Consider the following 14,427-nt stretch of genomic DNA (forward strand, 5'->3'; position numbering starts at 1 on the left):
CTACCGTTTAGGATTGGAGACCAGTGGGGGGGAAGTCTATTGACAAAGGGGGTTGGGAAATTATTTTATACTGGGGGCCTATAGACGCAGGGGGATAGGGGGGTACAAAACACCTCCCAGATAGATAGATAGATAGATAGATAGATAGATAGATACTGTATAAATATATATAATTTTTTTTAAATAAAATTTGTGGGGGGAAAAATGTCAGTTAAGTGGTTTAAACGTGAACGTTTGGGGATTGTTTAGGTTGAAATGGTATTAATGTGCTTGATATAAAAAGAATCAACTGGTCATTGTGATAACAATCTGACAATACTGACACACTGATAACCAGAAGCAACCAGAAAACATTCTTACAATCTATAACATAAAGTAAATATTGGAGTAACATTATAGAATATGGTAGATAAAGGATTAGGCATAATACAGGGGTGAACTACAATATATTGGTGCTCGGGATCCCAGCGCCCAGCATACCGGCGCTGGGATCCCGACCACCAAAATTCCAGCAGCGGGGCGAGCATGTGGGCATGATGGCGCACTATGTGCGTCACGCTATTTGTTCTCCATCCAGGGGTGTCGTGGACACCCCAAGAGGGAGAATAGTTGTCAGTATCCCGGCGCCAATATGCTGTGCGCCGGGATCCTGACAGCCAGGATATCGAGTGCCTCCCATGATACAGATACATCTTTGCTACAGTTGTGCCAAACCAGCCCTCTTAGCAAGTTAGCACGCCAGGCCCCACGAGACTATGCTAGCACCAGGCATCTATTTTGCCACAAATGCATCTTAGTCGCAACGTGATGTGACTAGGATGCACCAGGAGACTGTGCTGATTAATTTGATATATATCGGTGTCCAAATGAGTCTATGAATCTGCATACGTAGTGCTACAATGCAGCCGCCACAACTTTTTTCCATGTCAAGTTCCTTTGTACTTTATATACAGACTTGGGTCTAGGTATGGGGAGATGTACTAAGCCTTGAAAAGTGATACATTTCATGGTGATAATGCACCAGCCAATTAGCTCCTAAATGCCATGTTACAGGCTGGGTTTGAAAAAATGACAGGAGCTGATTGGTTGGCACTTTAACATTGTGAAATGTATCACTTTTCAAGGCTTAGTACATCTGGCCCAGAGAGAGATAAAGTGGACAGAGATTAATTACTAGCCAATCCGCTCCAAACTGCCATGTTACAGGCTGTGTTTGAAAAATGACAGGAGCCGGTTGGTTGGTATTTTATGTCTGCTCACTCTATCTCTCTCCAAAGCTTAGTACGTAGACCCCTCAGTCACACACAGATATATGTGTTACATGTCAAATTAATCAGCACAGTGTCTTGGTGTGTCCTAGTAACTCGCTTTCGCTACTAACCTGACAGGCAGGTTAGCTCTATTCTGTTTGTTGTAAACATGAGTTAGGTGTGCCACAGTTCACTTGAAGACTCACATATTGACATCTATTTGATGAACTGGATTTGATTAACATTGATGCAACATATACCATAATCCTTATCTGCAAGCCAACCTACCAGAGTTCTGTTTCATTTAAAACTCCAACACTAGATACATTATATCAAATATATAGTGGATTCTAAAATTTGTAATCATAAACACAATTTATTGTAATTGCTAAAAATCCAATAATTCACAAGGATTGTACCCATATAATCTAACTTGTTACAGAGAAGGAAATAATATATTATAATTTATTGTATGGCTCCATCGAATGAGGTCAGGACAAAGAACAGCCACCCTTCTCTTTAAATGGGTTTTTATCTTCTGGTACTCCTTTCAGCAAGGGGTCTTCTGTTGCTAAAGACTCAACAAAGGTCTTCATTTCTTGTGCAGATTTAGAAACCTAGAAAGAAAAATATATGAATATATTACAATATCAGTGTAAAATGAACATTTGGGAGAAAAATGTCATTGCTCTATTATAAACGTGCAACCAGTGTCTCATGAGTATTACAGGTTGAGTCTCCCTTATCCAAAATGCTTGGGACCAGAGGTATTTTGGATATGGGATTTTTCCGTATTTTGGAATAATTGCATACCATAATGAGATATCATGGTGATGGGACCTAAATATAAGCACAGAATGCATTTATGTTACATATACACATTATACACACAGCCTGAAGGTCATTTTAGCCAATATTTTTTACAACTTTGTGCATTAAACAAAGTGTGTGTACATTCACACAATTCATTTATGTTTCATATACACCTTATACACACAGCCTGAAGGTCATTTAATACAATATTTTTAATAACTTTGTGTATTAAACAAAGTTTGTGTACATTGAGCCATCAGAAAAGAAAGGTTTCACTATCTCACTCTCACTCAAAAAAGTCCGTATTTCGGAATATTCCATATTTCGGAATATTTGGATATGGGATACTCAACCTGTATTTGGAAGTCATAATTATCATCAGTCATGTCACTGACAGCTAATAGGCTACATTCTCATGAATATAAGTTTAATCGATAAACTGGCTGCTTACACTGTGTAGTAACTGCCGTATTTTATGAATTAAAACAAATTGTGATACAGGTTGAGTATCCCTTATTCAAAATGCTTGGGGCCAGAAGTATTTTGGATATCGGATTTTTCCATATTTTGGAAAAATTGCATACCATAATGAGATATCATGACGATGGGACCCAAGTCTAAGCACAGAATGCATTTATGTTTCATATACACCTTATAGGTATCCGGACTCCAGGTCGACAACAAAAAGGTCGACACACCTTAGGTCGACGCCAATTGGTCGACACACCTTAGGTTGACATGGACAAAGGTCGACATGAACCAGGTCGACATGGAAAAGGTCGACATGAGTTTTTCACAATTTTTTTCTTTTTTGGAACCTTTTCATACTTAACGATCCACGTGGACTACGATTGGAACGGTAATCTGTGCCGAGCGAAGCGGAGCGAAGGCACCATGCCCGAAGCATGGCGAGCGAAGCGAGCCATGCGAGGGGACGCGGTGCACTAATTGGGGTTGCTGGTCACTCTACGAAGAAAACGGCACCAACAAAACATAAAAAAACTCATGTCGACCTTTTTCCATGTCGACCTTGTTCCTGTCGACCTTTTGTCCATGTCGACCTTTTGCCCATGTCGACCTAAGGTGTGTCGACCAATTGGTGTCGACCTAAGGTGTGTCGACCTTTTTGTTGTCTACCTGGAGTCCGGATACCGGGATACATAACCTGTATTGAATTACATTTAAACCACCTGCATATTTATAACTGACAGTTGTTCCACAAGTATCGTCTCTACCAGTGTCAACCGACTATTTGCTTATATTTGTATTTACAGAGAGGTATCTAGCAGGAACTGAAGTAGCTTTTAATGTATGGTTTTGAAAAATCGAGATTTTTCTAAAATTGATTATAAGCATAGCCAGCATTCACAGCTGGTCACTATTTCCACATTTATCTTCTGAGAGATGTTTGCATTCAGTAGCATAGAGCGTACATTCAATTCATTGTGAGCAATTCATTTGAGTACAAATACTGTATTTGTCATCAACTATGCGTACAATCTCTTAAAAAGGCAAGTCAATATATCAGTGGTGTCTGGGTTCCTTCTGAGTCATTAATACCCCTTTCACACCGCCACTGCCGGATCCCACCCGGGAATTGGAAACGGGACCTTCCCGGCTGGGATCTGGCATTGGCCGCTGCTGTAGGCTTCCCCGACCTGGCAATAAGCCGGGCGGGTTGCCATAACAGCGGGGGATGGAGCCGGCAGCGGGGGCGGATGCGGCGCTGGGAGATGAGATTATCTCCGTGCCGCCTCTCCCTGCTGTAGTAAATGGGTCCCGGGACGCATCGACCCCGGAGCCCGTTTACGCAGCCACTGTGACTGTATTCAACCCAGGTATAACACTGCTTTATTCCTGGGTTGAATTGCCGGGTCAGGCGATCCGGGATTTCAGCTATGGTGCTTTCACACCGCACGCTGACCCGTGTCAACCAGGCAATATGCCGGGTCGATACCGGGTTATTTGTGCGGTGTGAAAGGGGTATTAGTGGAGCTCCAGATTCTGTTATAGGAAGACGAAAGTAAAGTGTATTATGTAGGTTTCATACTGTGTCTGTTTGACAGATCCACCCTAGTGCTAAGACTGTGTGAAGCATAGGTGCTATTCACATTGGAAAAATATACCTATACTGTGCATGGTGGACACTGAAGATAAGTACATGACAGTTCTTGAAGCCTAGTGTCTTTTGTGCTAGAAAAATGTAGTCTTCACTGATATGGTGGCACACTGTAGTGGAGGGGAAATGCTCACCCTTTGTCAAGTGCCCAACTGAGCACTGAAAGCTATGCATGTAATTATTTCAGAGCTATATCACTCTCATGAGAAGCACTGGCATGTGACACCACCCAAAAATTAGAGATGTATGCGGACCCGCATGTTTAGGGTTTGCCAAAACCACCCTAAAGTGTTTTGGTTTTGGATCTGCATTTTTTTTATTGCTAAAAATATGTAATATGGGCCTGTTTATGTTACTACAGCAGAGGTTCTCAAACGTGGTCCTCAAGGAACCCCAATGGTCCAGGTTTCAAGTATATCCAATGCTCAGCACAGGTGGTTAAATAAATTTGATGGAAGCACTAATTAAGTCACCTGTGGCCAAGCATGGATATACTTAAAACCTGGACTGTTGGGGTTCCTTGAGAACCGCGTTTGAGAATCTCTGTCCTATAGTATTATTACCCTCAATAACATTAATTTCCAGTCATTTCCAGTCATTTTTGACCATCTCACAGCTCACAATATTGTCCACCAATATTAGCCAAAGGCTGGCTGGCTGAACTAAGCAACAGAGCAGCAGCACAAACACATGGCAGTTATTTCTGTTTAAAAATGTGTAGCAAATTAGTAATCTATTAGAGCAAGCTATACATATTATAAAATTGTAAGGGTTGTGCCCAACATAGCATTTTTTATTTAAACATATACTTCTATGGACTATTTATGAACTATGGTGATGAAAAATCAAAAATTCAAAATTTCTGTCTGTTGTCTGTTCATTCCAGCATCATGCAAAAACTACTGGATGAATTTGGATCACATTTTCACTATTGTATAGCTTAGTGACCCAGAAAGAAACTGAGGTATGTATTATCTCGATATGACATCATGGAGATGTGCAATGCAGTAAAAACCAGATGCTTGAGACTCGGTGCATACATTATACAGGCTCAATGTGACAATATAAAATAAACAAAGTATAGACAACAGGTACACACAATGAAATAGTTGCCTATAGATAGGACAAACAATGAGGATAGCCTCACTCCCCAAATATATCAACCAGTTAATATAAAATATACATCACAATATTAGTTGGCACTACTGTCTTTGTAAAATTAATTCCGGTGAGCAATAACAGGCATCCATGTGAGCGATGCCACGAGCAGATGCTAGTGACCAATAAAAATGTATGTCTATGGAAAAAGACTGTCACCAATGCCCCCCAAAAACAGAGCACATAATTAAAAGTAGTGCATGATGGAATTGTCCTTGAGTCCTCCCATCCACCCTTACGTTGTACATTAAAAAAGACATGTACAGTTTAACAAACCAAGCACTTCAGCGACACTGACACTTTTTTTGGTTGCTTTGTTTGGACCCCCACAAAACAAGCTACCAATGGGCTTAACTTAGCTAACAGTGTTGTTAATCATCTCTACAGTTGGTAGATATTCTTATCCTATTAGCTCACCCCACTGTAATCCACCATTACAGAAGTCTCTGTACTTTGACTTAATTGCTAGGAAAGGACTTTCCTCATGCAATTTGTAGTTCATTTTAATAAACATCAACTTTTCCACATTTTTAGGCAGTAGCCTCCTATACAGATTACAGATAAGGTAGCCGGCTGTGCTGAAAACTCTTTCTGAGTACAGACTGGAGGAAGGGCAGCTTAAAGTTCGTTAGTTTGTACAAGGTGCTCGAAATTGCCTTCTCTTCTGCCAGTATTCAAAGGGTCTGAGTGATATGCTAATTTGTACATAATCATTACAATAATCCTCCACCATTCTATTGATGGTTACTCTATCAGATTGGATCACAGTAAAAGGTAGCAATAATTTTAGGCAATTATTTTAGGCCTGAGCAGATGTCATTATGTTGTTTCACTCTGGTGTGCTGATTTGGCTCATCCTCATCACCAGTGGGTTGCTTGGAAACCGTCATTTTCTTTCCTGGCATCAGCACTTGCAGGAGAAACTGAAGCAGGAAACATCATTGTGTCATGTGCTGCTTGAGCTGACAACTTTTTCAGAAGCAGATATCTGTATATCTTAAGATCTGTGTAAGTTGGGAAGAAAAACATTACATATAACTTAAACCTAGTATCAAGCATTGTTGCCAAAATGTAATGATCTGATCACAAGATGTTGATAACCCTTTGGTCCTTTATCCAGAAGTCCAACATATTTAGTGGAATTTGCTTCATTTTATCTCCTCCATCAGTTTATGCAGTTGCTTTTCCAGTAGTTTCATTAAAGGAATTCACCTGATTCAGACTGTCAGAGTCTGAACTCACTTCATTGGTTACTACTTTAAATGGTTTCAGTAGCTTGCATAAAATTAAAAGTAATCTACACTGTGCTGAACTAAGGTACATTCACTGGCATAACTACAGCCCCCACAGCCACTGCGGGGGCTTGGAGGCATAGCACAGCAGATTCCCATGTGGACTAGCCATCCGCATGTAAATCTGCTAATGTCCCTTCTAAAATGGCTGCCGCCTTGGAGGAGACATGCTAGAGGTCATACTTGACCTCTAGCATCTGACTCCCCTGTCCCTGCACAGTGCTGCAGCATTACTCAGAAGTGCTGGGAATGCTCAGCCACTACCTGGCATCAACCCATTACACCTCTGGCAATGAACATGACACCCCAGAAGGCATTGCATTGTATGGCATAATGTGTCAGGGGCACTGTGGTGTGTGGCATAATGTGTTTGGGGCATTGTGATGTGTGGCATAATGTGTCAGAGGCATTACAGTGTGTGGCATAATGTGTCAGGGGCATTACAGTTTTTGGTTATTGTGTAGTGGGCATTATGGTGTGTGGCATAATGTGTCACAGGCATTATGGTGTATGGCATAATTTGTCAGGGGCATAATGATGTGTGGCATAATGTGTCGGGCATAAGGTGTGTGGCTTTTGTGTAATGGGAATAAGGTGTGTGGCATAATGTGTCACAGGCATTAATGTGCATGGTATATTGTGTAATGGGCATTATGGTGTGTTGCATAATGTGTAAGGGGTATTATGGTGTCTGGTATAATATGTAATGGTCATTGGAATGTGTAGCATAATATGTAAGGGGCATTATGGTGTGTGGTATAATGTCTAATGGACATTGGAGTGTGTGGCATAATGTGTAAGGGGCATTACTATAAGGAGGAAAAAGTGACAAATAATGTAAGGGGCATGAATCAGGACTCTTTTTTTTTCCTGTGGTGGCCAATGTCTGGACATGCAGGTTGCAAAACTGGGGTATAAGGTAGTTTTTTCCTTCACTGTCACATCCCTTGCAGGGAGGTCATGCCCCTTTCAGTAAGGCCACGCCCCTTTTTTTAAGAACGCATCTACGGCACACGCAAATTATTTACTTTTTAAATGGCAATGGGGGGCAGGGGAGCAACAGTTATAGTTACGCCACTAGGTACATTCTCCTCTCCCTATGTCATGGCTGTTCTTCCATTCTCAGAAGCAAATAAAGGTTGGAATTCCACCTGGTTACTACACTTTGCTTCAGTTTGTAGCTTAGCAAATTGAATGGTTCCTGTGGCTGCTGCAATCTTCTACATGCAGTTGGTGAATGCCAAAAATATCCCAAAGTTTTTCAGGCCACAGACAGCATCTCCTTCATGTACCTGTCATTTAAAAAACAAAAATTCTGTACTACCAAGTTTATTGTGTGCGCAAATTATTGGACGTGTTCCAATTCAGCTATAAAGCTCTCACAATATTACTGGTGTTATCAGAAATGACAAATCCAGTGGAGAGTCCTAGTGGACTAAGTCATTTTGCTATGCCATACCTGAGTATTTCTAATAGGTTGAACCATTGATACAGAGAATAGCATGCCTGTGAATGAGCTGACATTGTGTGTATAATACTGTTGCTGCTGAAGGTGATACAACCACCCAGTGGGCTATCACAGTGATGTAATCTTTAGTTTGACCAGTACTGCTTGCCCACATATCTGTGGTTAAATGTTTAGTGGGTATAATGGCATTTTCAAGGCCAAGAATTCATTTTTATGTTTTAACCTACCAGTACAGGCAAGGAATTTCTGTTCTGGTAAAATGGAATTGAGATAGAATTAGGTAGTGAGGACACAGGACCTCAATTAACTATCTAAAACTGGATGCCTTGATGGCAGATATTGGATGCTGATTTAATATTAGCATAGTCATCATGAATTCAGTGATCTGCTGTGCAAGTGATGGCAGCTTTCATACTTAATTCCTCTTGCAAAAGATTGTTTAAAAGTCAATTATTGTTTGAAACTACTAGTAGTCTTCTTGGTCCTCTTCTGGGATGAAGATTCACCCCCTAGCAGCAGCAGCTCTAGCGTGCAAGGAATCTTCTGGGGAATCCTAGATAAAGGAGAAGTTAGCCTTTGCAGATTGGATGCAGGAAGACTACCTCCAATTATTAATGAGGAGATTGATGATGAAGGTGTTATCACTAGAGATTGCATGTGCTGAGATCTAGCTGAGACCCAGGACCCAGCTGATGTGCGACTGCTTGTTATTATTTTACCAGATTTTTTTTTTACTTTGACACAAACAACATTGTCATCAACATCAGAGACACATCCTCAATTTCTATGTCACAATCTTTACTTATACTGCTCATCCCCACAGTTGAAGAGGGTGCAGAAATGGTGGAAGGAGGCATCTTGAGTACAGTATTAGAAATGTCAGACTCACACATAGCACTCGTGGACACCCTTAGACTCTCCTCAGAGATTTGTGAACTTTGAGTATGTTCTTCAGCCTAAAGCTGAGTATACACTGACGCGGTGTGTACATAGCCGATATGTCAGGCATACACATTGCCCAATATGCCTCAAATTGAGCGATGTCGGTCTGAGCCGCCAGATCAGAGGACATATCGCTCAGTGTACGTATACCCAGCTTTCATTTTTTTTTCTGCACTTATTTGCCTGTTTTACAGGTGACAGCTCTACTAGAGTGATAAGGTGTTGCATCATAATATGAGGCTACAAAAGAAGTTGCCTGTTTGGCCTCGACTTCCGCAATAGACATTTTAGTGAACAAAACAACAGTAGCCCTAGCATGACCCCCACCATGGCCTGAGCCTTTCCGTGATACTGCGTGTGATGTATGACGTGTTATCAATTTTACATTTTTTGGCAGTGGGTTTTCCCTTTATTATTAGAGGTGATGTTTTCTTTAACATTGTAAAATGTTGTTCAGATTTCAGGTGCCATTTCTTAAACTTTGTGGACCACCTTTAGAAGATGGTATAGTAATATTATGACTGACTGCAGTCGCAGCACAAGTGCTGGGTTGCTGAACCTGCTCTTTGTTGTTTATATTGACTCACAGCACTCCTAGTAATGGCACCCTAATGATGTTACTTTTTAACATAGTATCTACATACAAAATAGTTTGATTCAGTGTTGCAGCCTACAATCCGCATGTGTCACTATTTTTTTTATGCCACAGTGCCTCTTTAAGTTAGTAACGCAGTGTGCCTACTGTCATCTTTTTTAAATAATAATGACACAGTGCCCATTTATTACTGGCTTTGTCTTTAAGTTACACAGTACTCCTGTCCAATGGCGTTTAGTGCCTCACAGTGCCCACAGTCTCCTTCCAGTGTCTTGTGTGTTTAGTGCCTCACAGAGGGCCTAATTCAGACATGATTGCAGTAGCAAAATTGTTCTCTAATGGGCAAACCATGGGGGTATTTCAGAGTTGATTGTGTAACACCCTGTGAAAACTGATATGTAATGTATATATATATATATATATATATATATATATATACAGCAAATAAGGTATAGTTATAATGAAAAATACATGTTATACTGGATGCATTAGAGAAGGACATACAGTGATATATGTAGAAATATATATTGCCTCCCCAAGGGGTATTGGGGACTGTGTTTGCCTGCAAGCGGGTGAAGGAGGGACAGCACGCGACCTTAGTGTTGTGGGCCAGCTCGCGGGGAGCAGCCACGAGCAGGGTTGATCCGGGTAACCTAGGAGAGCCTATAAAGAGTCGGGACAAGAGACCGTTAAGGCGGTTGCTGGAGAATTGGAGGACGAGGAGAGTACCAGAACTGCGGCTCTGAGTTACCCGAAAGATAAGTGCGACATTGCGGAGGCGGCTCGACCATGGTCCTGGAGCTGGGTCATTGAAAGATCTGCGCTCGAAGATACAGCCCTCGGAAGCGGTAACGGCGGTGAGCGGTATCGGGCTCCGGCCAGAGGGACCACTACGGAGCGACGAATAGAAGATAGCTCCGTGTCGGGCCGCGGTGACGGGGAGTGGAGATCTCCGCTGACGGCTACTGTTGCAGGGACAAGGAAGAGGCGGCGCCAACACACATGACCAGCCGTAGTTGACGCCCCCGGAGCGGAGACTGATAGCCGGAGGCGGGGTTTTCTCACTACTGAGACCCAGGCAAGAAGCCTCGGTGGGGAGACTGATCGAGTGAGAGTCATCCAGAAAAGTGCATCCCCAGTCGCAGTCACCGGTAACGGTAGCTGTATACAGGTATTTACCACTGCACGTCCAGCACATAGGACACACACGAATGGACATGGAACATTGTATTTACCCATTTGTGCCAGACTTCGGAATATACTCCTAGGTTAAGCCCTCATCCCCTCCTAAATCATTCAGGGAGGCAGTAGTCTTTCTCAGCAGCTATTACTCGGCAGTAGAGACTGATACATTCTAATTAACGTCCCCGTACTCTTTCATTATCCAGCTAAAGAACCAATAAAAAGTGACCTGTTTGCCGGCGAACCTGATAGAGAGCTTGGCATTCTCGGAGATAGGGAAGGACGAACAGGGAGACGCTATATATTACTGAGTGTCGCAGTAGTCGCAATCTTCCCAACGCAATATCAACCCCGGTTCCACCAATAATACTCGTTTACTCAATTTTTAGTCCAAAATATTAAAGTACTTACCGTCACGGATTTACATCCATTGGAATATTAGGGACAGAGCAGGATCCCCACGGCTACCTCCTCTCTTAAAAAGGAATATAATCCCATAGGAATACAATAATACAGGCAGTTTCCTTGGAGTTTAATGCCAGGAGTACCTAGAACTCGGGAGAATAGACTTTATCCAATCAACCTGAGACTAAACAAGATCATTTAAAAGCAGTTGAATTGTGCACCAACGAGAAACAAGAGAGTACTCAGGGAGTTTGGGACACATTCAATTTTGGCTAAAGCAGTAGCTACATGTATAGTAACGGCAACCATAATGGCCGATTGATTAATTGATTTAGTGTAACTGTATTGGTTTGTTATCTTATATGTAAGATATTTCACACAATATGTTGTTATCTTTTATTATAAAGTGAATGTCAAACACGTTTACCTAACCTTTTATACCCTAGGGAGAGCAGATACAGCAAAGAGTTATAATAATTTAAGACCAGAGTTCCAACACCAATAAATCTTATTTTGCATAGCAACTTTATTGTGAATCGTTTAGATTGAGTTGTTTAGACTAAATAATCCTACTATTACAAATATCCACCTTGATATTCATTAGAAAGAACATTTACTAATAAAAATTTCTTAGAACATTTCTTCACTGACTGATGGGAAATTCTTGAAATACTCCGGAAGTAGATCAGACCAAGAACAAACTGGAAAGTCGCAATAAAACAGGTAACGGGTAATTGGTGGTAAAATAGAAGAAGTAGCCGAAAAACGACAACACAGATCTACGTGACCTAAGAGATACTGGTTATTACAATTTTTGGCGTCTACGAACAGGATCTTTGTAAAATGTCGGCTCCACAAACTCCTATGTCGACATCAGGCCGGAGGCACCTACCAGCGTCTCCGGGAAGAGGAAATTGGACTACCGCATCGGCATCACCTATCACCATGCCGTACTATTTCGGGGCACCATGGTTGCCGACATATGCTGGAAATGTTCGTTCCGCGGGTTCAAGTACGCTTAAGGATTTCAAAGACAAAATGTATTCGATGTTTCGCTTATATCCTCTTAGCGAGAAACAGCGGATAGAGATCGTAATGGGACAACTGAAAGACCCTGCATTGCGTGAGGTGAAGGCTTGGGAGGATCATGAAAAAGAAATGGTAGAAGATATTTTCAAGAAGTTAACAAATAGTTTTGATGCTAAAACAGTAGCAGAATGGAAAAGTCGTCTTTATGCGAGAAAACAACACGCTAATGAATCCCTGCGAGAATTTGCCCTCGGCCTTCAAGAAGCGATGAAGGCAGTTAAGAACCTTGACGCCCGAGAGATCGAACAAGCTGATGAGACGTTGATTAACCTCTTCGTAGAAGGAGCACAAGGAGAAGCCGTTAGATCGCAATTGAGAATGTGGAGACGGCAACAACCAAATTGTTCGTTCTCTGAATTTAAAGAGGCCATCTTTCAGATCATGGGGCTAAATCAGAGCGACAGTGCGGAGGGCGATGCGTTTTCTGAAAAACTCGATGAGGAAAACCCCCAGGAAGTCAAACTGTGCACTAAATTGGAAACTCTGATACAAAAAGGAACTGTTTCACAACAGGCCCAGGCTCCTTTGGGGAACGATCCTATAAGCATGCTAGGTAGTAAACTCACAGAACTTACGCTAAACCTGGCCCGGATGGATCAAAGGCTAGATGAACTGAGCCGTACGCGGAATGAGAATCGGCAAAGAGAGTGGCACCAAGGACGTGGTAGTAGGAATCGACCTCGTTGGGACATCCCCGGGGAATCAGGCCGAAGACCGACTGATCAGTTTGATTCTCAAGGAAGACCGATCTGCCGAGGCTGCCAGCAAAGTGGACACATTGAGCGAAACTGTCCCAATGCTAATTTAAACAGAGAGACCCCGAGGCAAGGGACCGACCCTCGGGAGGAGACTCATTAACCGGTCCGTCGGCACAAGGGTGGTGGCCCAGGTATGTCAGCGAATGTCCCCAGTTGAAGATCTGGATTAATGGGGTTGAAATAACAGCTCTCTTACATACGGGTTCGCAAGTGTCGACTATTCGGCTTACGGAGTTTCGTCAACATTGGGATGAGGCCGACATTGTAACCCCACCAACTACCTGGCTCCACCTATTAGCAAGCAACGGACAGCCAATTACTTATCAAGGCTATTGGGAACCCGACATGAGAATAGGCAAAGCCAAACTATTCAGACAAGGATGCCTCATTACCACCACCCATAATGAACATCTACCTCCGGTAATTTTGGGCATGAACATATTAAAAAATTGTCCAGATGAGTTAGTAGAAACCCTTCGTGGTGAGATGAGGATTGCAACTTCTACAGAAAGGAGAGTCTTGCAGCAGACAGTACGGTTGATCGAACAACAGAAGTGTTTCGCCAACATGCGGGGAGAGGTCGGAAAGGCCCGAATTACTGATCAACATCCAGTCCTGTTAAATCCCCGGTCCGAACATGTAGTGTGATGCAAAACCCGGATTGGCCCTCTGGGTAGAGATTACGAGGCCTTAATAGAACCCTGTGACCCTAGTGGGCAACAACCGTTCGTAGTGGCCAGAACTTTGGCCAAAGTGAAACATGGCAGAATACCTGTACGGATGCTGAATCCACATAATTACACTATCCGGCTGTACAGGCATTGCCCAGTGGCAAGGGTACTACAAGTAGATTTTCAGGATGTAGTGGTGCAGAACCTAGCGACAGCTTCTCAAAGAACGATTTCAGAAGAACAACGGAAAAATAACGACGGGGTATCCTGGTGGGCTGATATCCAGATTGGTGACGAGAACACCCCAAACCACCAGATAAAAGGAGTCCTCCAGGTAGTGCGGCAACATGCCGGAGTCTTCAGCCAATATCCGGCCGATTTCGGGAAGGCAGAAAAAGTGTTTCATCATATTTCTACAGGGACGACCCCTCCGATTAAGGAACGACACCGACCTTTACCCCCTGCGATGTATCAACCGGTACGGAGTATGATAGCAGAGATGAAGGAAGCCGGTGTTATCCGGGAAAGTCATAGCCCATGGGCGGCTCCGGTAGTGATAGTAAAAAAAAAGGATGGAAGTCTTCGTTTCTGTGTCGATTATCATAAACTAAATGCCGCAACACACAAAGACGCATATCCACTCCCGCGAATCGAAGAGTCCTTAACGGCCTTGAAAACGGCTGCC

At 42.6% G+C, this 14,427-nt stretch overlaps 1 protein-coding gene across 1 annotated transcript in view; it reads right to left on the reverse strand.

Annotated features, from left to right (window-relative positions):
- Positions 1–1,684: 1,684 nt before the first annotated feature.
- The window catches only part of GNGT2 (G protein subunit gamma transducin 2), a 50,778-nt gene continuing 38,035 nt past the window's right edge, over positions 1,685–14,427 (reverse strand). Inside the window, exon 2 of the mRNA XM_063963552.1 lies at positions 1,685–1,867. Coding sequence (XP_063819622.1) covers positions 1,742–1,867 — 126 coding nt within the window. The 3' untranslated portion in view covers positions 1,685–1,741. The remainder of the gene's footprint in view (positions 1,868–14,427) is intronic.

This window comes from Pseudophryne corroboree, chromosome 3 (genome assembly GCF_028390025.1).
Source record: "Pseudophryne corroboree isolate aPseCor3 chromosome 3, aPseCor3.hap2, whole genome shotgun sequence".
Classification (NCBI taxonomy): domain Eukaryota; kingdom Metazoa; phylum Chordata; class Amphibia; order Anura; family Myobatrachidae; genus Pseudophryne; species Pseudophryne corroboree.